The sequence below is a fragment of the Cervus elaphus genome, chromosome 21 (assembly GCF_910594005.1).
Source record: "Cervus elaphus chromosome 21, mCerEla1.1, whole genome shotgun sequence".
NCBI classification, from domain to species: Eukaryota; Metazoa; Chordata; class Mammalia; order Artiodactyla; family Cervidae; genus Cervus; species Cervus elaphus.
In genome coordinates, this window is record NC_057835.1 from 31617966 (window position 1) to 31644478 (window position 26513).

General features: G+C 37.5%; 1 protein-coding gene across 10 annotated transcripts in view; it reads left to right on the forward strand.

Moving 5' to 3' along the window:
• The first annotated feature begins 6064 nt into the window (after nt 1-6064).
• Nucleotides 6065-26513, forward strand: part of YTHDF3 (YTH N6-methyladenosine RNA binding protein 3) — a 33423-nt gene continuing 12974 nt past the window's right edge. For 2 of the 10 annotated variants that reach the window (XM_043879312.1, XM_043879314.1), the window contains exons 1-6: nt 6065-6347; nt 6833-6857; nt 10354-10499; nt 12785-12870; nt 14437-14481; nt 21642-23240. In XM_043879312.1, coding sequence (XP_043735247.1) covers nt 10442-10499; nt 12785-12870; nt 14437-14481; nt 21642-23240 — 1788 coding nt within the window. In that variant the 5' untranslated portion in view covers nt 6065-6347; nt 6833-6857; nt 10354-10441. The remainder of the gene's footprint in view (nt 6348-6832; nt 6858-10353; nt 10500-12784; nt 12871-14436; nt 14482-21641; nt 23241-26513) is intronic. The other 8 variants (XM_043879313.1, XM_043879318.1, XM_043879316.1 and 5 more) reach the window with 8 other exon arrangements.

Genomic DNA, 26513 nt, shown 5'->3' on the forward strand with positions numbered 1-26513 from the left:
TGATTCCCCCAGAGAAATGGCTCAGTATTTGCTAATTCGGTTTCCCGGAGATTTTATAGAACCCAACTATCCAGAATGATGGGGCTTCTCTAGATGGCTCAGTGGTAAAGAATCTGCCTGCCAGTACAGGAGCCTCTGGAGATGTGGGTTCAATCCCTGGGTCAGGAAGATCCCCTGGAGGAGGGCATGGCAACCCACTCCAGTATTCTTGCCTGGGAAATCCCATGGACAGAGGAGCCTGGTGGGCTACAGTCCATGGGGTCACAAAGAGTCGGACATGACTACGCAGCAGGTCTCACATCGAGAATGATGAGAACTGACTGCGACAACAGCAAAAATAAGGTAATTTTTCTTTTAAATTTTCATCATGGAAAATTTCAACTGTGTAAGAGAGACCATAATAAACAGACCTATGACCCAGCCTCAATAACAGTTGATCCAGTCGGTTTCCTCCTTCTTTCTCTCTAGCTGGATTAAATACAAATCTCAAGACATATAACATTTCATCCTTAACTCTTTTCTTTTAATGGTAAGGAAAACTTTGTTTAAGACTATTGTGGTAAGGGTCAAAACTATTGAAATAGGAGAGATGAGTTCAGCTCTCATTAAGGACAACTGGGGCTTTACAGCCAACAAATAGGTTGTGTGTGGGAGAGGTGGGTGGGGGTTGTGCATGGAAAATTACTAAGAGAAGACATCAAGCATAGGGAGAAGTTTTTCCAAACTCATTTCAAGAGCTTTCTTACGGAATGGCAGGCTAGGGTGATCATATATCAATGATGGGAGATGAGAAATTTGATTATACATTGAAAGTGATCACATATCAAGAGTGGGAAAAAATCCTCTAAGCTGACTCAGCTCATCCTTAATTATTTTATAGGTAAATTCTTGTTAATGTTTTAAAATTGTAAGAGTAGAAAATCTAGAAAACAGAAACTTACAAAGAAGGAAATAACCATGTAAACTGATACTGAGTTCACATTGTGATTGATTTCTTCTCAGTCTTCTTACACAGAGTAAATTGAAAGATGGGAACCATACTGAATAGATCCTCCCTTTTCGTTGAATATTAAGCCAGTTTGCCACATTTTCAGTCTTCAAAAAGAAACAGTACTCTTTATACATTATCTCATTTAATAAGAGGTATGCCATTTTTTCCATGTTTGCTTTATCTTTTTGAAAGGTGTGATTCCTTATTTAAAATCACACTTTTTATCTTGTTATAAGTGTACCTTCACACACACTGTAAGAAATAATCCAGAAGACAGAGTACGCTCTCTACTCAGGTCCCCCCACTGGGAACGTCTTGCAGAACTATAGAGCAATGTCACAACTAGGAGAATGACATCTCTCTAGTCAAGACAGAACTTTCCATCACCAGAAGGATCCCTCCTGTTGATTTTTTACAACTGTACCTACTTCCCTTTTGTCATCAAATCTTCCTTAACCCTCGGGGAACCACTAATCTGTCCTTCTATAATTTTGTCATTTCAAGACTATTAAATATATATATAGCATCATTGACTCAATGGACATGAGTTTGAGCAAACCCCAGGAGATAGTGAAGGACAGGGAGGTTTGGTGTGCTGCAGTCCATGGGGTCACAAACAGTTGGACACAACTGAGCGACTGAACAACATATATATATATAGATATATACATATATATATATGGAATCACACAGTATATAAGCTTTCAGGACCGGCTTTTTTCACTTATCCCAAGATTCAAGTTGTTTTCTATGTCAGCTTTTTCTTTCTTTCCCTTTTATTACTGACTAGTATTCCAGGTATGGATGTAGCACAGAATGTTTTCCCATTCATCCACTGAAAGATATCTAGGTTTTTTTCAGTTTTTGGCTATTATAAATGAAGCTGTTATAAAAATACATGTATATGTTTGTGTGAACACAGAAATGCATTAGTTTCCCATTGTGGCTGTAACAAATTGTGTTCAGTCGTGTCCAACTCTTTGCGACCCGTGGACAGTAGTCCACCAGGCTCCTCCGTCCACGGGATTTCCCAGGCAAGAATACTAGAGTGGGTTGCCATTTCCACCTCCATGGGATCACCTAGACCCAGGGATTGAAACCATGTCTCCTGCATTGGCAGGTGGATTCTTTGCCACTGAGACACCTGGGAAGCCCAAATTTCTTCAAGCGTAATCTAAAAAACCCTCAAATATATTATTCTGTAGTTATGGAGATCAGAATTCTGAGTTCCTTCTGGAAGTTCCAGGGGTGAATCTGATCTTGGCCTTCTCTTTCTGGAGCTGGCCAGTATTTCTATGCTCATAGCTACATTCCAAGTGCTGCTTCCAACATCACAAGATCTTCTAAGTCTGGCACTCCTTGTTGTTACGTCGCTAATTCATGTCCAACTCTTTTGTGACCCCATGGACTGTCGCTTCTCTCTTATAAGGGCCTTTCTGATTTTATTGGACCCACTCGAATCATCCAAAATAATCTTTCCATCTCAACATCGCTAACTTAATCACAACTACAAAGACCCTTTTGCCAAGTAAGGTATCATATTCACAAATTCCGGGGACTAGATTTAGTCAAAATATAGCAAAGCCATTATTTAGTCAACCACAAGTTTTCATTTCTTTGGGGTAGGTGCTCAAGAATGTAACTATCATTGGTGATCCCATGCTTAGCTTTATAGGAAACTGTTAAACTGTTTTCCATAAGGATTGTACTAGTTACAGTCCCACCAGTGATGTAAGTGTGATGCAGTTCTCCACTACAACTTTGCAAGCATTTGGTCACCTTTTTTAGTCATTCTGATAGGTGTGTAGTGATATCTCACTGTGATTTTAATTTGCATTTTTTTAATGGCAAAAGACACTGAACATCTTTTCAAATGCTTAATTACCATCTGTATACCCTCTTTGGTGAAACAGCTGCCCATGTCTTGTCTGCTTTATTTTTAAAGCAAATAACTAGAAGTGCTTCAGAAACTCTTTCACTAAGGCTGATAACAGAATTTATGGGTTCTTTGGGTAGGTTTTTGACCTGGATCTTTGAGGAAACTTAGGTGCAGTGATTCTAAAACTTAGATTGTGCTTCACAATCACCTGAGCTTGATAAAATACAACTTGCTGGGACCCATCTCCAGTTTCTGATTTTTTAACTATGGGGTGGCACCCTGGAGAACTGGCATTTCTAACAAACTCCCAGGTACCACTGATGCTTTTATCCCAGGATCATACTTTGATGTGCTTTAGGGAGACTTAGGGCTACTTGATGTTTTCTTTTGCCATTTCCTTGTCACAGTAAATTTCCCTGTAGTAAATATTACAATGAATGAAATACTTGTACTCCAAAGTGAAGTGCTTGGGGAGAAAAAAAAAAAAAGAGGACAGAGGTAAGGCAAAAGCACACAAAAATCAAACTGATCTCCCAGGGGCCGAAGGCTGGAACAATTTGAGCAACTAAATTAATTATGAAAGCACTGGATAAATATCCATGAGTCCCTGGTGATAGAAATACAGGAGAAAGGTCAGATCTTCCCTGCACAGGAATTCCAAATACTCCAGGAGGGGAGCTTTAATTCCCTTCTCCTTGAGTATGGGCTGCATTTAACGACTCACCTCACAAGACTAGAGTATGGAAAGTGGAAAATACTAATTTTGCCGTGGAAAACCTGGCAGACACAGCTTTAGCCCAAATAACCAGGATTAACATGATCAGTGTCAAGTCATACTGATGTCAGAAGCTGCGATGTAATGAGATGAGGAAGGCACTGCACTTGTGGTATCATTTCCCTAAATCCATAATAACCCCAACCTTGTTGTTAGGTCACTAAGTCGTGTCCAACTCTTTTGTGACCCCATGGACTGTAGCTGGCCAGGCTCCTCTGTCCGTGGGTTTTTCCAGGCAAAAATACTGGAGTGGGTTGCCATTTCTTTCTCCAGGGCATCTTCCGGCCCAGGGATCAAACCCACATCTCCTACATTAGCAGGTGGATTCTTTACCGCTGAGCCACCAACCCCCACCTAATTGTGAGACAACATCAGAACAACTCAATTTGAGGTTCATTCTAAAAACATCTGCTCTATACTCTTCAAAACAGTGTCAAGGCCATGAGACTAGACCAAGAAACTCACAAACTGGGGGGAGACAACAAAGAAAAAGAATATTAGTGGAAAAAAATGGAAATCCAGGTGGTCTGTAGCTAACAGTACTATAACAATGTCAATTTCCTGGTTTAGATAAATGTAGTAACTGGTGTGTCTATTAGGGGAAGCTGGGTGAAGGATACAAAGAAATTTTTTGCAACACTTCTGTTAATCTACGGTTATTTCAAAATAAAGAAGTTCCCCACCCTATAGAGTTTCTGACTTAGTATATATGGTGGGTACCAAGAATTTTCATTTACGTTCCCCAGAGATGCTATTAGCCTAGGGAAACACTCTGTAATACACCGCTTTAGGGGAACCTTAGGGCTACTTGTTTTCTGCTTTTTCTTGCCACTGTAAATTTCTTTGCCTGGAAAATTCCACGGACAGAGGAGCCTAGTGGGCTACTGTCCGTGGCTTCCTAGACAGTCGGACAAGACTGAGTGATTGAGCAAGCGCACACAGGAGAATGAAAGTTGTTGACTTTCTCTTTCAAAGCAGGTTTTAATTGTTGGGGGGGGGGGCGGGGAGGGGGGTTCAGTGTTCTCAGAGATTGTTTCCACCTTAAGCATATTTAAGGATATCTTCCCTCCAAAAATGCATTAATCAACCCTCGAATTTAATTTTCCGTGCTTGGTTCCTTTATACTATGTTACTTAAAGATAACAAAAAGTCTTAGAAATTGTCTTAAATACTGGGGGAAATTCAAAGTTTAAGTGCTGCTACCTACGGAAGCGAATCTGGGCAATTACTATGCATACAAGGTTCATTACAATTTGTCTCTCACTACCATCCTCTTTCTGATCTTTAAACTGAGCACATGGTCAATCAGAATGCGTCAAAAACATATCTTCCCAGCCGGGAAGCTGAGCTGACCTGAAAAATGCCTCTTGGCGGTTTATATGAAACACTGGACTCTCAAGATAGGATTCACCTCTATTATTCAGTGCTTCTAAAATACTGTTGCATTGTTAAACACAAAGTTAATCTTATAATTTAACAATTTTACACCTTATAACCTATCACTTTTGCGACGGTTTTGAGGTAAGGATTTGGCCATTTAAGTTATTCCTTTACATAAGAGTCCACATTCACACGCGTTAGGCAAGGAGTCTTTGCCTTTAATGCAAAGACGTAATTTTAACCAAACATTCAAAATGTTGCAAATCAGTTCTTTTGGTTTTGCAGAAGAGTAACTTTCTCGGTTTCTCTTGAACCTTGAAACGTCTGTCCTTTTAGGATTGAAAAAGCGTTCTGCAACCATGTTTACCTTTCCCAAAGTAACTTTATTCATTCACCAAAATCATCGGCAGGGGAGGGCACGGTCTGAACTCAGAGGGAACGGCAGAACATGAGTTATTCCTGCCATGCTCCTGGGGCTTGGCGAGAACGCACTCGCCGGGGCACCCGCTATGTGCTATTAAGTGTCGGCGCCCAGAGTTCTAACACAGCCACTTGCGCTGCATGTGCTGGCTCCCGGCCGGGCCAGCAACTCGGTCCCGGAGGCGGCTGACTGCCCCCCGCAGGCCTCGGCTTTGGGGGCGGCTTGGGCCCGGCTCGGCTGCGGCGTTCCTACCAGCCAACCCTCACTTCGCGCCGGCCCCGCTCTAGAATCCCGGGCAACTCCGCCAGCCTCCCTGGCTAACTTCCTGTTCAGAATGCGCCGGATGCCGCCCCTCGACGCGCGCCCAGCGGCGTCAGAGCCGGACAGAAGGAAAGCACAGACGCGCCGCTGGAAGTTGGCGCTCGCAGCCTCCCTGGCGCGCGCCCACCGCGGCGCCTGCGCCAAGAGGCCGACCGCGCGGGCCCGTCTCCGATGACGTGGCGAGGCGGGGGCGGAGCCAAGGTCGGCGGCGGGAGGGTGGGGGAGGAAGAGCGAGGTGAGCGCGGACGTCAGAGTGGAGAGCGGAAGGTCAGGGAGGCTCGGAGCGGAAGTGAGACCAGGGAGTCTGTCCGCCATTGTGGACCCGAGAAGCGAAGAGCGAGAGGGGAAGAGGAGCGTGCAAGCGGAAGAGACGAGCCCCTTCCACCAACTCCCGAGCGCGAGGCCGTCTTTCTGGCTTCTCAGCGAGCGGCGGCGGCAGGAAGAGCCTCTCGGCCGAGGGCGGCAGCCAACTGCTGTGAGTGCACGGGGAGAGGCCCAGGCGGCGGCGGCGGCGGTAGCAGCAGCAGCAGCAGCAGCTCTCGGGTTGCGGTGAAGAATGTCAGCCACTAGCGTGGATCAGGTGAGGGAGCAGAGGCCGCAGGCTTGGCTAAGGCCCGAGCCGCGGAGCTCCACCCTCGCTTGGGGCTTCGGCTCCTCCCTGTCGCCGCCGCTGCCCGGCCCGTAACGGTGCCCGGGGCGCAAGTTGCTGCGGTCTCGCAGCCCGGGCCGGGGCGTGCTCCGTAGCCCCGGAGCCTGCGGCCGCGGGGCCGCGGAGGGTGCGGGCAGGACTGCGCTCCGGGGCCTTCGGACGCGTCCCGAGGGCGGCAGACGCGGGGCTGAGAGCGAGCGAGCCCGGGGAGACGGCTTCCGAGTGGCGGGTGGGAGGTTTCAGGACCGGGATTGTGGGGAGATCGTTGGCGATGGAGGATGTGGTGGGTTTCACTCCTACGCGGATTGTTTAAAATAACTTGTCTCCGGTAACGTCTCGGGTTAACACACTTTTCCTCTCTCCCCCCTCCCCTTTTTTTTCCTTCTTATTACTACACCTTTCACCTTGCTACACAGAGACCTAAAGGGCAAGGAAATAAAGGTGAGTTCGGATATTTTTTATCTTCTTATTGTTAGTTTGATGATACTTTTAAACTACGTGAAAACCTTTTTGTTTTTGATCTTTTTTTTTTTTTTGGAAATGCAGGATTAGAAAAAGTTCACCACAGCTAAGGCAGCCAAATGCTGTCTTGAAAGTGTGGTAGTTCCTTGCTTTGAAGCCACTTTTATAGGAATCAAAAGGATACAAGTAACAGTTTCATTAGTTGTACTTCACTTGAGGTATTGGTTATGAATTGTAGTGACATTTATTTAATTTTACAGTTTGTTTTAGGTAAGTTCTGCAGATTCAACAAATGCATGTAGATAGGTGGACATTGTCCTCGACATGTCTGGTTTACATCGAAACATGCAACCCACATAATTTTTCTGTTACATTGGTGAAAATTGTATTGTTAATCACTGGTTCTGTTGAAGTCAGTTACACTGAGGCAATAGCCTGTTAGAGATCAGAACTGAGCGGGCATGTCATGTTGCTGTTAGCCCTGAAAGGTTTGACTCAATATGGTATTTTAGAAATGACTGAGAAGGAAATAATTTGTGAGGTTCCTGCCAGGATTATGTGGTTTACTCTTTAGTTAGAAGGGAAAAAAGTAACACTGAAAGTCAAGCATTTTTAAAAATGAGTGTATTTTTTGTTTATTAATATGGAACAATACAGTCAGCTGACTGAAACATGACATTAATCATGTGACATTTGTAAGTGTAGAACAATAACTGCTTTCTTGGGACAGTGCCAATTAAATAACATTGCAGTGAACTATGTATTTGTTACATTTTATAATAGGGCTTGAAATTAGACTAAACAGAATTAAGCTTCCTGTTTTTTATTTCTGTTACAAAGTATTGCCTATTAAGATCTGCAGAGCCTTTTAGATGTAAATTCAATATTTTTATTAGTGCCCTTTTTATTTTTAGGGTTTTTATTAGCTATTTCAATAAATTTGAAAGGCTTGGGTTCCATATACACAGTTTAGTTAATTTTCTTTGAGTTATACAATTTCTTGACAATTTTTGCATGCTAGATAATGGCACTAGGTAATAAATTCATTGCTTCATTTTGATTATATATAAACAGCAATTTTAATTTTTAGACTAATTTTAATTTAGAATTATTTTCTGTGTTGTAAGCATAAAGCTCACAACTTGATATTAATTTATGTGAGTTTTTAAAAATTGGTTTCAAAATTTAGAGAGAGTGATCCATTCATTTCTTTTGTGCTGGTCTGCCCATTAGAAAGTATATAGACTTGGACATATGTGAAATCTGTGGTCATTATTGCCTAGCATAAATTATTTTATCCTAGATCTGTGGGGAGGTGGCACTTTGCAAGGCTATTTGAAATGCTAAGTGTTTTGTGTTACCTGCTTTAAGGTAAGTGTGCAAGTTCTATGCAGTACTTGTCTGACAAAACAAGATAAGAGTATCTCCAGCATTGTAAAGCATTACTGTATTACTATAAGTATGATTTGTGACATAGTCATTTAACTTAGGTGTGTCCTTATGGCATCATTGATATTAGAGATACCGATTTCCTATAAACAAAATTGTGTATTGACTACAAATATTTTAGGTTATTAAAATTATTTTCATCCATCAGTATCACCTCTGTTAGATATATTTAGACACACATACAAAGTATTTATTTGTATAAATGTTTATTCAAAGAAATTTTCTTTCTTACTATTCAGTTCACGGTTTTACCCATGGATCCAGTAGTCTAGGATCCCTAGGAGACCTGTGTTCTAATACTGCCTGTGGCCACTGACTTGCCAAGTGATCTTGAGCACATTACACCTCTTGGTCAGAATTTCCCCTCTCCCTGTTAAATAAAAGTAATAATTCTGGCCTTGAATCCTGTTGTATGTTTTGAGGGTTGTTGTAGTTAAAATAGCCCACCACTTTAGTAGCCATTGTATTTGCTGCCTCACCTAATCTGTTGTTAAGGTGCAGGAAAGCTGTTGCCTAAGACATGGAAGAGGGGAAAAAAATCTACTGGCCTTAAAAGTGTTCATAATGACTTAAGATGCTTCTGGGGCTTCCTTGGTGATTCAGACAGTAAAGAATCTGCTTGCAATGCAGGAGACACGGGTTCGTTCCCTGGTCAGGAAGATCCCCCAGAGAAGGGAATGGCTACCCACTCCAGTATTCTTGCCTGGAGAATTCCGTGGACAGAGGAGCCTGGTAGCCTACAGTCCATAAAGTCGCAAAAGAATTGGACACAACTGAGCGACTAACACATAAGATGCTGTAAATTGGTGGATACTCCCAAGTACACAGATACACATATACATTACTTGTATTTTTATGCCTCTGTGGGAGAATTACAAGAAGGCAGCACCTCCAGCAAACTGATAACTCTGAGTAACTGTGTGTTTGAAAAAAGCTGCTCTGCGTTAGTTGACTTGGTTTTCAAGCTAGTAAAATCGTTTTATATTTATTTTGTTTATTTTTATGAAGCAGAAAGACTTTCCTTGAACCTAAGGCCCAGTATTCTAAGGATGAGTATGAAAATTAAATTCAAGACCTTAACACACGAAAAATGCATGTCTCTGAGGAATTATCAAAGTTTTGAAAAGCATATTCCTTTTTAGTTGACTTAGTATGATTTCAGGGACTGTGAATTTCCTTTCTTAATAGTCTTCAGTTGACAGCATCAGCCTGATACCTGGCTTTATTGTCTTGATTTTCTACTGAGTATTTTTCTGTATGTCCTTAAATGCACTGAAGGATCAAAAATTTGCAAAGAATTCTGTATCACTCTCTTTGTAAGGCAAAAATGCTTTTGTAGCATAAATAACACTGTTAAGTTTACTTGTTTATAAGTTGAAATTCTTTTTAATTGATAGATTGTCACTGTGTTAAGTATTAGAACTGTTATTCTTGGCCAGGGTAGTACTGCAGGATAGTAGAAATTTAAGGATAATTGTGTATCTATTGGCCCATAATTTAAGGCTGACTTAATATCATTTTATTTATTAACAAGCTGAATTTTTGCTTGCTGGAATAAAAGTGTATATACTTTTAAAAAGTGTATTAAAGTGTTTCCTTTCCCTGCAGGCACCACAGATAAAAAGTGTCAGATCCCAGGCTCCTTGTGGCCTCAGGCCTTGCTGCCTGCTTCCTCCTTTCCCTTAAGTTTAAAAATAGGCAAATATTTGGAAAGGAATTTATCTTTTCCATCCTTTCCTTTCCTACCCCTCCGAGCAGAGGGAAATGCTCATTGTTTGGTACCACAATTTTAAAAAATTAGGCTAAAAAAAAAAAATTAGGCTAAATTTGACTATTTTTTAGTGTTTCAGAAAAGCAATGGAAAATGCCTTGTATTTTGGCAGTATCTTTTGTATCCTCTCCCCTCGCTACCCCCTCTGGAAATGATTGCAAAGCACTTACTGTTGTTATAGGCTTCATTTTATTAATCCTCAAAACATCCCTATAAGGAGATACAGGGTATATGGTATTGTCCCTGTTTTTATAGGTGGGGAAACATGATGCACAGATCTGTTGACTTTCCTAACTTGATGTAGTCAGGACCAGAGCAAAGAATCACCTGACTTCTAAGGCCCATGTTCTATCTTGATTTGACTCTGCTTCATAGAGCAGAGGAAACAGGCGAAGAATCATGTAAGTCATCTGTTCTTTTTTCCCTGAAGAACTTGTACAGACTATAGAATTGGCTGGGATTTCATTACTTTTTAATGGCTTTTGGGCTCCAAGACATTAGACTGTCATTAAGTGATGTTCAAAACCTAAAGTCTTTAAGACAATTGAATTTCCTTAAGAAAGGTATGCTTCTGAGACTCAAGGACTAGCTTCTTACTCAGATTCTAATTTGATGCAAATTGCTTATCAGTATGAGTGAAATACTTGAAACAAAACATTTTTTTCCTTAGATTGACATAGTCCATTGATAATCTTTTAGGACTTCTTAGACATTTTAATGCATCATTTATAAAAGACTGGATTGTATTTATTTAGTGCTGTATTTAGTGTATGAGAATATTTTCTTAGTCTCAGCCTTGTAGAAGAAGAGAAAGAACAGGAAATGAGTAAGAATAGTAGTATAATATATATTTAGGTTAATTTTAAGCAGGTACTTTTAAAAAAACTTACAGCAGTGTAGAATAACTTTCTGAGACTCTATAATGAGTATAAGTGATTTCATATTAGGTAGCTATTTCAGATACTGTTGAATACATACCAGTGACACATAAGTACCAGTCCAGGAGTGTGGTGAAGACATGTTTTTCAGATTAATGGATCAGGCATAACTAGCTTTTTGATAAAGGAGTGGTAAAGAGCAGATACATTAGAATCTCTTGGGCTGAAATGATTAGTCTACCAGAAATAACTTAAAGTACCCTCCACTTTAATTTTGTTTCTTGTAGTTGTTACATATTTAAATCCTGGGGAGCACATTCAGCTCAGCTCTGGCATTGATACAGTCCTTATCAAATACAGTAAAACCACCTCAGTGGAGCCAGGATCATGGTGACCTTCAGGTTTCTCTTAGAGGCTTTGAGGGGCAGTGGAGAATTCATGAGAGGTCTACTTTGAAGGCTTAAGAGAATAGTAGTTTTTGAGTGATCATTGATACCCAGGATGGCAAAAAACAAGGGATTTTTTCTAGCTTTGCTCCCATGTTTCTGTCAACTTGTATATTTCGTTTAGGTCCCTAAACTTGTTGGAATAATTAGGGAAAATAGAGATGCTATTATATAAGAATACACAACTTAAATCCATTGCTCCTAACCTTAATTTATAATATTTTATATTTAATGGTTATACTTAAAAATACATTGTATTTTCAGCAATAAATCTTCAGGTATTGAAGGGCTTTATTTTGTTCCTAAGAGATTAGTCAGTCATAAACTTGTTAATGTGGTCCTAAAGTAATTTTTAGTCCTATTTGGATCTTGTAATATTTTATGTAATAATAATATCCAAGATTATTAAATACTGTCATTGAATACTCAGATGAGATGAAGTAGGTACTATTAATAACCTCCTTGAACAGGGAAGTGGAGTAGAGAGGCTAAGTTATTAACTTGAGATCTCCCAGCCTCTCAAGGTTGGATTTGGGACTCCACCCAGGGTCTTTTTACCACCTTGAGTCTGTGCTTAAGAGTCCTGAGACAGTTTCCAGAACAGCAGCTTCATACAGAGCATTGATGGAAGTGATCTCTGAACAAACATGGCGTTACAAATCAGCCTCTAACTGGTGTTTTCATATGTTGCAAGAATATTATGGTTATCTTTAGTGTCTTAGTTTTATTTGTACTTGCTTGTAAAAGTCTTCATTGTTTATTGTTTAGTGTTAAGGCCCTTTTTATTTAGGTTTTCTATGATATTTTATTGTGATACTACTTGAAGTGAATTTTTAACTGGAGATTCTTAAGAAACTTATTTTAACTTTGGTTACCAAACAAGGTTATTTATTTATCTTTATTGGACTGAATAGTTACAGTGATTTAGCAAAGGTAGAGAACATTCAGAAATCTATCTTCTCAACAACACTGCCTGAAGTGGTTATTTTAGATTCAAATATAGCATTAGCAAACCCTTCCAACATTTAAATTTAACTGTTTGCTTACTACAGTGTTGAAATTGAGATATTTATGTTATGTTTTTAGTAGTGGGAAGTGCGTATATATATATATATATATATATATATATAGTTTGTGTTTATGGGATCTTGGGCTTATATATACAAGATTTGTAAGTTTTTGGTGCCATATAAATATTTATACCCAAAATTAAGTCATCCTTAAGGGGGTTTTTAAATGAAAAGAACAAGGAACTTGGGATAAGTTTTTCCAAGCCGACTTGAAAAATACTGAAAATATTAGGTTATTCTGTGAGTTTCATATAGATAACTACAATATATCTAATACAAACGTATTTTTTAGTTTCAGTACAAAACGGTTCGATTCATCAAAAAGATGCTGTAAATGATGATGATTTTGAGCCATACTTAAGTAGCCAGACAAATCAGGTAAGTCTGACAGTCCCATGTTTAGGAAATGAAACAATATTTATTGATTTTTAAAAATAGATGTTTTAATTGAATGAGAGGAACTATATCATGTATTAATATAGTGTGCCTACATAATAGTGAGTAACAGTTGCAGGTTTATGACACAGGAGAATTCTTTGGAAATTGTAGATGGCTAAAACTCAATTATGAGATTTAAAGATTTAAAGATGAGCTTTTGTATATATTGTGGTTAGATTGACTGTTGAATTTAATCTTTCAATGCTGCTGCCATGTCTTCATAGTCAAAGCAAATGACAAGGTTTAATTAGAAATTTTGGGGAGAGGACAGTTTGTACCTGAAATTTTTGGTTAGTATATTTAAAATTTCTATTTAACCTGATAATAAGGAATAGAATTAAAGATATGATAAACACACTTGCCTTATATGTTGTAAGCATAGAGAATTTCATCAAATCAAGTAACTAGTGGCTTTTGAGGTTCGTTTGAATTTTTCACAAATAATCTTGTGAATACAGGAATAATTTAGACTTAAATATTGACCAAACTGAATGATATTCTTTAGTCTCTGTATTCCATTTCTGCATCTCTGTTAATAAAAATATCACTACTGGAAATTTAACAAATAAGCTTTCATTATTAAACAGTTTCTTTAGAGACAACATTTTGGAACAAAACTACTTTTGTTAATTTTCCTTATAAAAAGATGCATGAAAAAATGTACCTTGAAATATTACCCTAGATAGTTTTTAAACTTAATAAAAGAACAAGGAACCAAATATTGTTATAGAACTTTGCAGTTGCAGAGAAAATTTCAACAAAAAGTAGTTCCCAATTTGTGGAATACATGATTATTTTTAGGACTTTGGAGAACTATGGTTATGTTCAACCTAATCTATGTTTATTTCTCTCTAACACTGCCTTCTGTCAGTTGATCTACATCCCTCGAGTATGTTGAGAGGGAATAAATAAATGAGAAAAAATAAAAATGAGTGATAAAATTTGTTTTTTTTAGAAGTTTGGCTACTTCTAAAAAAAATGAAAAAAATTATTTCATGCTTATGTAATCTAACTTTGTGGTCACAGTAACAAATCTACTTTCCACCTATAGGTGTGAAAGAATGTATCACTGGAAAGTAGGGAAAGATCATTTGTTGGGGGGTGTGGTGAAGGTTTTAAACAAAATAAACAGTACTGTGTTCTGTTTGGGCCCAGACACTAATCTCAGTTAACATCCCTTATGGCAGTGTTTCCAATTTTTTGAGAAATTCTAATAAAGAGTTATAGTAGATACTCTGCTAACAAGGTCTCCATTGTTAGAAAAGTTTGGGAAATTTATTTGGTTTAAATACTTGAATTGTTTTTTGCTACTTGATTTTATATTTTGTGTGTTATAATGTAAAATAGAATGTCTAAGGAAGGGTACAGAATGAGTATTTTCTGAAATATTTGTTCAAACTTTATTTTCAAGAAATTTTAATGGATTATAAATGTTTGAGAATTGCTGCCTGTAAGAATCTTCTTGTTTTATTTGGTAACAGATATTTCATAATTTATTTGTCACAGGGACTTAGAAGATTGGTTTTTTGGCATTCCACAGAGATGCTTCAGGTCTGCCTAGGGGAGACCTGGGGAGGGTAACCTGGATCCCACCTGTGTAGCAACCAGAGCTGTGCTTTGCATTTTATGTGTTTTATATGTTGGAATTCTGCATACAATTTCACATAAAGCATTGGAAAGTCTTTTTTTTTTTTTTTTTAAGACTGTTAAGGGCATTTACATTAGTGAATCCAGTTTTTAAATTGTATCATAAAAGTTTCCTTATGTTGGGGAAAAACATCTATAAAAGGTTTGTTTTAATGTGATGTTTAAATGAAAGGTCTTATGATTTCTATTAAATCACTTAAATCAATGATGAATCAATGTAATGTGCTATTTAAAGAGATGTCTTAAAAGTTTGATACCAGTGAGACTATATTTTACCACCTTCTTGCCAGTACTAATGAATAGGTTTTTACCAGTTACCTTTCTGTAATAACTAAAAATAATGATCTAATCAGGGTAAATGGTACTAACACTTCCCTGGTGGCTCAGCAGGTAGAAGAATCCACCCACCAATGCAGGAGACACGGGTTTGATCCCTGGGTTGTGAATGTCCCCTGGAAAAGGAAATGACAAGTCACCCCAGTATTCTTGCCTGGGAAATCCCATAGTCAGAGGAGCCTGGGGGGCTACAGTCCCTGGGGTCGTAGAGTCTGACACGACTTAGCAACTGAGCATGAGCGTGAACACTACAGAATATTGAAAACTGGCTTTATTGGAGAGCAAAATTGAAAATTATCTGAAATCTTAAAGATAAGCCTTACAAAATTTAAATTTGTTGTGATTACTTAGCTGAAATAGAAAATACTTTACAAATTGACCTTTTAAAGTAGATTAGTGAAAACTTCTGTTGGTGAAATATTTGAAGTAATTATTTGGAGATTTAAAGTCATGCAAGTATTTATAGCTTCTTGCACTAACCTAGCTGAAATAATTGTTTAATTAAATTTTCAACGAAAAACACATTATGGCTTTAAAATGAAATCCCTTCATCTGATTTTGCTATTATAAATAATAAAAATTATATTCTTTAGTCTGGAAAGATTTTTAATGTTTGTTTTATATACTTAGAGCGAAATCAGTTCAAACTCAGGGATGCTTTAAAAACAGATTGTTGGTCTTTTACTTCTGTGGCAGTGTATTTCTTCTGTTCCTAGTGCTCAATATCTTAGAAAATAATTTTCGTGGTAATTTAAAAAGTAAATGTCCTTCAAGATTTAAAATTAGTTCTCTATAGTTCCTCGAAATAGTCGAACGAGGAAGTTGATTGAAAATTCAGGTTTAATTACTGTTAAAAGATGCCATGTGATTTATGCATATAAATTTGAAGAATAAATTGGGAAAAACACCAAAGTTTGAATTTGTCTGCTTGTGTGTATATATATATATATATATATATGGGGAAATAAATTCCTAGCTGTGTTGATCAGAGAAGAGGTATAGAGAACTAAGAACATAAAATATCTTTTTCTGTCCCTGTTGTTACTGCCCTTAGGTAAGGTTTTCATTATCTCTGCCTGTTGGAATGATTTCCTGACTGGGGATTCCATATTGCCACCCAGTGGTCTTCTTAAAGTCGTAGTCTGTTGCCATAGTCCTGTTTAAAGACTTAGCAAAGTTTCACCACAGTGGATATATTCATAGTGGCTCCATTCTGTCCCTGACTCATCTTTGGCCAACTTATCCATCTACACTATCTAGGGAATAGGACTTATTTTCTGAAAACCTAAATATTTTCTGAATATTTTCTTTCATGATCTCAAACTTTTTATCTATATGTATGATTTACACACGCACAGTCTCATATATCTGTCGCTTAGTGAAGTCTGCTGATTTTCTCAGTTACTTGCTCCCTCTTGTTTATACTCAGGTGTTTTGTTTTGCTTTGTTCTCATTTCTGTAACTGTCCTTCCTAGATTGTCTTCCCTCCTAGATTGTCTTCCCTCCTAAAGGTGTGAAATGCTCTAGGCCAAAGACCATCTTTTTCTGTCCGTCTCCAGTGACTGGCACTGTATCTGGCATGTAGCAGGATTCATTAAGTATTTATTGAATAAGTAGATTAGGTTAACTGCTAGAATTAAGGAATGAAGAAGTATTGTTGGTGAAATATTCAGATTAATTGAGTATAATGTATAATGCTACATCTTCTTATGACATCTATGTGATTACATTTGCATGTATTACACTTTTTAAGAAGTATAATAATAATTTTAAAATAATAAAATTCACATACACATTAAAAGTATATTAAACTCAACTTTTTGTTGTTAATCCAGTAAGTTAGTTCTGGACTTTGAAGTACCTCAAGTTCTTAATGGATAACAGTTTTCTCTGCAGACATTCTGTTAGTGGTGAATAATACTTTAACCTTTTTTGTATTGACCTTCTAAAACATTGTACAGTATTCTCTCTCGGAAGTTTGGATACTTATGAAGTAAAAATTGGTATTAAGTTAGTGTAACTGAAAGACTCAGTTATAATTGAGTTGTACTGAATTGCCCTCAGGTCAGAACAGTAATCATGAATTTTTTCTTACTGTTATTCAAACTTTGTTTGAGATAATAGAAAACAATTGCCCTATATCACAAGGCTAAGAAATGATAATTATAAATGATTGAAATTCTAAGGAAGAATTTTTAATCTTTTCTGTATTTGTTTTCAAATTAAAATAAGATTAACTCCTATACTTTAGCACTTTGCAATTAACAAGTAGATTTTTTAAATTTTGTAATTGATTAGAGCAGCAGGTGTTATGCCATTTACCAATGAAGGAACAAGGTTAGAGAAATTAAATGATCTGATGATCACTGACATAGAAACTGGTAGAGAATTGAACCTATTGTGTCCTTGATTACAATTACTGTGTCATACCATGACTTTATACTCTTAAGATCCAGGCTAGTCAATTTGAGTGAAATTATATGCATTTGCTGATTAATTTACATTTTAAACTTATATTTTCAAAAGGCAAGTTAAATTGTATTAATACAGCTATTGTTGATTGACTAGTTAGTGTGTCCTAGGTACCTTATTTTTATTTCTTTCAATATTTGAGAAAACTCAAGTGTTTAAATAACTTGATTTTGGTTTTACACAACTGATGAGTACTGGGTTGGGGTTAGAATTTAGATTAGATACCTCCTGGCATCACATCTACCTTATATAATTAAATGGTCTCTCTCCAGATTGTATTTCTGAGTTTATGCTCTAGGTAAAGGGTTTGTGGATCTGTTACTTTACAAGTATGTTTCATTATTTCCATTGAATATTATATCAGTTTTTGTATGTGCATATTGTTATCTTCCTATTTCCAATTAGTTCTTGAGTAAGAGAGAAATAGCAAACATTTCACATCACTTTATTTAGAGGTCATATATCTTTAAACAACAAAGTGAAACTTCACTACGAATAAACTATTTTAAAGTGATTATTTGGACATAAACTGCTAAATGGATTATACCTCATTGTACCAGATTTGAAGTAAAAGGTGGAAGATAGTTTTGAGTTATTGTTTTCCATCATCAGTAGGTGGAAATTTTGTTCCCCTTCTTTACCCAAGGTACTTTCTCCTAATTGATACTCCACTTAGCAATTAAGAATTTACCTTATATTTGGCAAAACATTTAAAAATATTTCCAGTTATAACCAAAGCTCTGCTAATACAAAACGTGTTTACCGTATCTTACTTTTAAACTTTGAATAGTTTCCCAGAACTTTGTTTTCTCTAGAACCCAAACTGAAACACTAGCCTGATAAGGACACTGCTTAGGTTTTTCTTTCACAGAGCTAAGGAAAAAGCTCTTTCAGCTATAACTACCGAAAGAATTAGGAATTAGCATTGTTTGGTCAACTGGAGAGAGTAGGCCATTTATGTATTGTGCTCACTGTGGATAGCTCTGGAGTTAGGTATGGACAGCTGTGCATCTCTGCTGACTAGCCTGAGCTGTCTAACAAAACACTTGTGGTTAATGGAGCACATTTTAAAGTAATTTAAACTTAGTATTTTGACACAATCACTAATTTAGGGGTGAAGTAAAACTCATGATTCAAAAATAATTATATTTAATAAAAATCTCCACACCAAAAGTGTTTGGACCTGGTCCAGCCCCAGAAGTGAAAGAAATGGCAAAAATTTGTTACACACTGAATCTAATGGTACAGGTTTTTGGTTTTGTTTTTTTTTTTAATAGGAATCAGTATAAATAGAAAATCTATTAAAACCAGGTTTGACAAACTGATCCAGGGACCAAAACCTGTTTTCTTTGAGGAAACCCTTGAGCTGGCAGCTTTTTAAAGGGTTATAAAAAGATGAATATGTGACTGCAACCAGAGGCTGTATTTGGCTTGTGAAGCTTAAAATATTTGCTCACTGGCTCTTCAGTTTGCTAATACCTGAATCATGTGACATGTATAGACAAATTAGAAACTTGATATGTAACTGTTGTGCAGAATTTAGCATTTGTGAGGGTAAAGAAAGCATATTCAATATAATTTATGAGTATGATTTTGCAAACACTTTTATCATGAAGAATGAGCTTCAAAGCTTTTCACTTTGTTTTTCCACTCCCACATCCAGGTAAGGATGTACTGAGTCCAGATTTCAGGCTAACATTCTAAATGAAAACTTTGAAAGTGATTACCTGCATATTCTTTTATCTCTCTTATTCCCTTGTGTGGAATATATTCCACTTCCTTGTGCAATGTGTCTTCTTAACTGTAGGTTTTCCTTTAGAATGAATATCTTATGTCAGTATTTTTTACAATGTAGACTTTTAGTAAGTGTTTGGTTAGAATAAATAATAAAGAAATAAAGGGAATTATTTTAATAACTTCAAAAAATTTAAAAATTAAAATCTTGATTATTTATATTGGCTAAACTTAGGCTTTCTCAAGTGACTTCAGTATGAAGTACTGTGAATACTTTCAACAAGTAATTTACTGATTGAATTATAAACACAGATGTGAGTGTATCTGGCTAATGAAGTTTGTTCATTATCCTTCAAGAATTTTATTTTTTTATCAAACCACTGTTGGTGATTTTTCAGCATTCTTCAGGCTTCATTTCCTTCATGCTAATATTATGAGAATTTTTTGAATATATTTTCAGATATGGTTAATAATTATCTAAAAACTAAATTAGTAAATAGTTGACACACATATTTCCAGTTTCGAATACAGTGGAATTTACTTAATATCAAATATATTTAAAGTCTTTTTTTTTCTTTAAATATTGCTAAATCACAGTTGTTTTTTGTTTTTAAGTTCATGTTTAACTGGAAATACTTGGTAAATCTGTGTCTTTTAAATGCAACCTTTATTTGATTCTCTTGTTATTTTCATTTAATTGTATCAGAATTATTTCAAAAAACAATATTAAATTAGCTTTCTTATAGATAGTGTAAAGTTTTAACAGTTGTGAGGTATATATCACAGATACTTTAATAGTAATAGTAAAGCATTTTAACTTTTAGTAATAGGCCTTTTAAAAAATAAAATGAAGTCCAGGTAGTATCTATGATGTGATTGTCACACATTCGTGTTGATATTCTTTCTTGAGTGGGAAAGCAGCGACAGGAATAATCCCAAGAGAGTAACAGCCCTTCCCACCCCCACCCCCCCAAAAAATGCACTTTGCTCCATCACCTTCTCCACTTTGCTCCAGGAAACTTAGAGTGTAAAGTGAATAATTTTCAAAATGGTATTGACTCTTGGGAAGGAATACAAATTGGCTCGACTGGATATTAGCTTAATTTTTTCATCTTGATGAATTTTACAAAATTTAAAGCTCTGTTCAAGGCTTTAAAAGTCACACCCAAAATATAGAGTGAAAATCTATTACAGATTGTCCCTTGGGGAAATTTGTTTCAGGACCCTACTGATAACAAAATTCACAGATACTAAAGTCCCTAATGGCATCTGTACCATATAACCTATGCACAACCTCCTCTATACTTCACATCACCTCCACATTACTGATAATACCAAATAAAAATGCCATCTAAACATGCTGCCCATGTGCCAAATTCAGGTTTTGCTTTTTGAAACTTAGTGAGAAACTTTTTTTTCCTGAGTGTTTTTGTGCCATGGTTGGTTAAATCCATGGATGCAAAACCTGTGGACTGGAGGGCTGACTGTATTAGACAAATTTGGGGCACAAGAAACCTACCTTCAAAAGAAATCCATAGACTTTTATTTTTTACATTGGCTAGTTAACAAATTTGAGTTTTTTCTTTAATAAGCTTTGAATTTTGACATCACTAAATGAATGATTAGTTCGTTTTATTCAAAATAAAGACCAATTTAGTTACAGTAACTCTGGAAAAAATGGTAGGAACTTAACTATTTCTAAGTTAAAATTCTGATCAGGAAGTTGGTAAATTTACTGTGTAAAATTTATTTTTTTAAATTATTTATTATTTTTTGGGGCTGCATTGCATGGCATGTGGGGTCGTAGTTCCCCGATCAGGGGTTGAACCTGTGCCCCCTGCATTGGGAGTGCGGAGTCTTAGCCACTGGACCACCGCTGTATTATGTAAAATTTAAAACAGAATAAGAAAAGCGGCACCTGTTACCAACCATTAAGAAACTATTAGAGTTTCATTTTGTTTTTCAGAATGAGCAAGGCAAAACTAAATATGGATTTGTATAATATTAAGTCTTTTTTTGTTCTCAGTGTGAACATTTCTCTGCTTTTTATAAAAATACAAAATTGCTGAACTGGATTCCATCATAGATACACTGTAATTCCTCTATCATTTGGCATCATTTCTGTGTTCATTTAATCCTTACTCATAAATTTTTTGATACATCAGTTGCTTAAAATAAAGCTAAGAATCAAGTGTTTCTGCAAAGTTTATAAATCAAGTTTTTGTAGAAATTGGAGTGTTTTTAAATTGTGCCCAGAGGATCTGGGTCTTATGCAAAAATAATCCCCATCTTAACCTCCCATCCCCCCCCCCCCCAAAACCCTGTAATTTTATTATAAATATATTAAAGTAGTCATCAGTAAACTTTTCTCTTGATAAAATCAGATTTAAATTTTTAATTTTTTTTAATCTGAAACAGGTACATCTGTTTCCCATTTATTTAAAACAATTTGGTTTTAGGGATGTTCCCCTCCCTCCCCCCACATCTTACGTCACTCCTGACTGTGATCTCTTGTTTTCCAGAATAACAGCTATCCACCAATGTCAGATCCATACATGCCTAGTTACTATGCTCCATCCATTGGATTTCCATATTCGCTTGGGGAAGCAGCATGGTCCACAGCTGGAGACCAGCCTATGCCATATCTGACAACCTATGGACAGATGAGTAATGGAGAGCATCATTATATACCGGACGGTGTGTTTAGTCAGCCTGGGGCATTAGGAAATACCCCTCCATTTCTTGGTCAACATGGATTTAACTTTTTTCCTGGTAATGCTGATTTCTCTACATGGGGGACAAGTGGATCTCAGGGACAATCAACACAAAGTTCTGCTTATAGTAGCAGTTATGGTTATCCACCTAGTTCTCTTGGGAGAGCTATTACTGATGGACAGGCTGGATTTGGCAATGATACTTTGAGCAAGGTGCCTGGCATTAGCAGTATCGAGCAAGGCATGACCGGACTGAAAATTGGTGGTGACCTGACCGCTGCAGTGACGAAAACTGTAGGAACAGCATTGAGCAGCAGTGGTATGACCAGCATCGCAACCAATAGTGTGCCCCCGGTTAGCAGTGCGGCTCCGAAACCCACCTCCTGGGCAGCCATTGCCAGAAAGCCCGCCAAACCTCAACCGAAACTTAAACCCAAGGGCAATGTGGGCATCGGGGGTTCCGCTGTGCCGCCACCTCCTATAAAACACAACATGAATATTGGAACTTGGGACGAAAAGGGGTCAGTGGTAAAGGCTCCACCAACCCAACCAGTTCTGCCTCCTCAGACTATAATCCAGCAGCCTCAGCCATTAATTCAGCCACCACCCCTGGTGCAGAGCCAACTGCCTCAACCGCAGCCTCAGCCGCCGCAAGCGCAGCAGCCGCAAGGACCTCAGCCACAGGCCCAGCCTCACCAAGTGCAGCCCCCGCAGCCGCAGCTGCAGAACCGCTGGGTGGCGCCCCGGAACCGGGGGGCCGGCTTCAACCAGAACAACGGAGCGGGCAGTGAAAACTTTGGTCTAGGTGTCGTTCCTGTCAGCGCTTCCCCGTCGAGTGTGGAAGTGCACCCCGTGCTGGAAAAGCTAAAGGCCATAAACAACTACAATCCCAAAGACTTTGACTGGAACCTGAAGAACGGACGTGTGTTTATAATAAAGAGCTATTCTGAGGACGACATACACCGTTCCATTAAGTACTCTATCTGGTGTAGTACTGAGCATGGGAATAAGCGTTTGGATGCGGCTTACCGTTCCCTGAATGGGAAAGGCCCACTCTATTTGCTCTTCAGTGTGAATGGCAGTGGACACTTCTGTGGAGTGGCTGAGATGAAGTCTGTTGTGGACTATAATGCGTATGCTGGTGTCTGGTCTCAGGATAAGTGGAAGGGCAAATTTGAAGTTAAATGGATCTTTGTCAAAGATGTCCCCAATAACCAATTACGGCATATTCGCTTAGAAAATAATGACAACAAACCGGTTACCAATTCAAGGGACACTCAAGAGGTACCCCTAGAAAAAGCTAAGCAAGTGCTTAAAATAATTGCTACTTTCAAGCATACCACCTCAATCTTTGATGACTTTGCACATTATGAAAAGCGTCAAGAAGAGGAGGAAGCCATGCGTAGGGTAAGAGTACAATAATTTTTGTGTGTAGGGTCTTTTCATTGGGGTGGTGTATATGGATGGATAGTCTTTAATGCCTTGTGGTGTTATATTCTGAGTTTAAGGAAACTGACCACTTAGCTTATGGAACAGAACTCTACAAACATCCTTGAAGGCCTGGGATGCCTTCCTAAGGGCAACCCTTACTCTGAATTTGCCTCCTGCCTATTCTTCATACTCCTCAGATGATAAAGGTCTTTGAGTCCTGTTCATCAGAGCTCTGAGTTCTGCATTCGTTATTAAGAACTGGCTAAGGATTCTAGTCACTGATCTTTTAACTTTAATTTTATGGGAATATGTATTTGGAGTTTGAGACAAACAGCTTTTAAGTAAATGTTTGAGTGTTACTGATTTTGTCTTTATGATAAATAGATACTTTCCCTTAAGATTCCTGAGGCATATTTATAATTTGTGCACTTAATAGCATTTGTACAGAACATATTGAATAGTGAGGATCCGACTTTAGCGAGACAGCTTAGAACTGAGATGAAGTGGACTTGGATGACACTGCAGAATTCGGTTTCTGATTCTGTTATTTGCCCTCTGAGACTTTAAGGGAGACTGACCCTGAAGTTAAACACTGTTTACACTTGCCTCAGGTTGGCCAGAGTTTGATCACAGAGCAGGACAGGCTGAGGAATGTTTTCTGTTCCAAACTACAAGAGTAAATTGCAGAGTTCTGTTTTTAGGAGGAGAAGAGAATGGATGGAGTAGACAACTGGCAGATTTTTCCATTCATAATACATTTAAATTTCAAGTAAAGCAGAGCTCATTAGAAGCTTCTCCAGTAAATTAAGTTGGTTACAATGGAAAGCTTCTATGTAGAAATGAAGATAAAGCAGGAACTTCAACTTGTTCTGTGTGTAAAACATCAGTGGTTTGTTTCTGTGTGAACCTAAGTATCTTGTGGCTTCTTAGTCTGGATGGAAGAGGGAACTGTTTCAAATAACAGTCCTCACTGCTCAATAATGTTGGAAATAATGATCCTAAGGCAGTAGTTTCCAAAACTTAGGCCATACAAATATCAGTTAAGGGGCTTCCTGATACTGCAGCTTCTTGAATCCCACTCTAGGAGAATCTGATATGTTTGATTAGAGGCCTGGTGTGCAAGCATCTCAGGTGATTCTGGTGCTAGTGATCACTGTGGTGAATTTTGAGTACAATTAAGCACAATACAACTGACTGAAAAGCACTGCTCAGCCTTACCAATGAAATGCTGGATATCTTTGAGTTTTCTTCAGGTTAAATGTGGGAAGTGAGGGGAAAAGAGGATCAAGAGGAGCTTTTTTGAGCTCAGCAGTTGAGTCAGTGGCCTCACTGTAAGCACCTTTACAGCGAGCGAATGAGAAGAAGTGATTGCACTTTTCTTTCTCCCACCACTAAGGATAGGTCACCCTTTTACATATTCTCAGATTTCTTCTCTGCCCAATCTGAAAATTTATCCTAGTTTTATTTTTTTGTTATGTAACTGTCTCAGAAATTATTTGTTTTATAATCATATATACAACAAAGATTTAAACTGTATATTTTTAAACCTAAAATTTTCGCATTTAAATTGTTTCATGGCTTACTGCCAGTCTTTTTATAACATGTCTAAACCCACCTTTGACATTTTAATTTTGAATCTTATTATCATCATCAATTTTTTTTGGGGGGGGAAAGTAATTTGGTAATTATTAAGTGCTTCTAGATCCAAAAAATGCCTTTCTTTGGCCATGATATGTGAACAACAGTTTTATCTGGATATAGAAATCTTGGGTCACAGTCTTTTCATTCAGGCTTTGTTTTATAGTTTTCTATTTATAGTATATTATTTATAGTTTTATATTATGGAGAAGTCTGAGACCAGCCTAAATTTTCTTTCTTTGGAAATAGCTGTTTCTCTATGTGTGCACAAAATTTATTCTTGCAGTGTGAACATGTATGTGGAATGTGTGCAATGTGGGTCTCTCATAATTTTACTTATTCCTTCATTTATAGGCCAAGTTTTTTTTATTCTCCCTAGTAATGGCAAAAAATAATACTGAATCTTGGGTCCTTCAGCGCCATTGGTTCCTATCTTTATTATTGTTCTTTGCATCTGGAGAATTTCTCAGAATTGAACTTCCATGTCATGGATTTGACTGTTTGTTGACTCTCTAATTTGTAAGGCTTTCTGTACCTCACAGACAGCAGTAGTTTGCTTACATTATCACATCCATGTCTCCTTTGATACCTGTTGTTTTCTTGCCTGAATCACTTGTTTCAGAGCCCATCTTGATTTTACTGAGCACAAAGATGACTGTTAAAAGCTTATTTCTGCTTCCTGTAATTATCATTTTTAGAAACTTCTTCCTTTTCCATAACTTCTTTACCTTTCTCTTTTTAAAAATTAAAGTACAGTAAAGTTAAAAAATACCTTTTGCTGCCTCTTTCTAGTCAAGTGCTCCCTTCCCCCTTCTAGTAAGTAATTCTCTGATCTTTTTCTCTGTCTTCGTAAGGCATTTTCCATAATTTCACATAAATGAAATTACAGTATGTGAACTTTAATACTGGAGTCTTTTACTCAGCACTATATCTTTGGAATTTATGTTTCGCCAGTCAGTTCTTTGTTCCTTTTAATTACTACCATTCCATTATATGGATTTACCACAGTTCATTAACCAATCATTCTTTGAAGGACATCTGGTTGCTTTCAGATTTGGAGAATGTAAAGCTTCTATAAATGTTTGTGTTGTATATATCCAGAACAAAATTAAAAAAAAAAAAATCTTACCCTGAAAGTCACTTTTTTTGGGGTGTACAGTTCTATGAATTGTAACACATTTGTAGATTTGTGTAACTACCACAACCAGCTTATAGTATTCCCCCCTGATTATCTTTTTCTGCCCTCTTCATGTTTTATCTTTCCCCTGTGTCTGTCTGAACTCATTGTAGTTTTGTTAGTGTCTTTGTGTGTGTGTGTGAAAAAAATATTTTAAGACTCTGGCTTTTTTAATTTTTCCTATTATTAAACCATACAGAGATCATCTGGATCAGGTATTTGCCCTGAAATAGGTTTGTTTTTGTATGGTGCTTTAGTGCTTGTGTTAGTTGCATATTGTCTTTCCATTGCAGATACGGAAATGAGAGAGCCATGATGTATTGGGTTGGCCAAAACATTTGTTTGGGTTTTTCCAGAAGATGTGATGGAAAAACCTGAAAAAACTTTTTGGCCAACCCAATATGTTGATGTTGCCAGTTAAGTGATTCATCAGT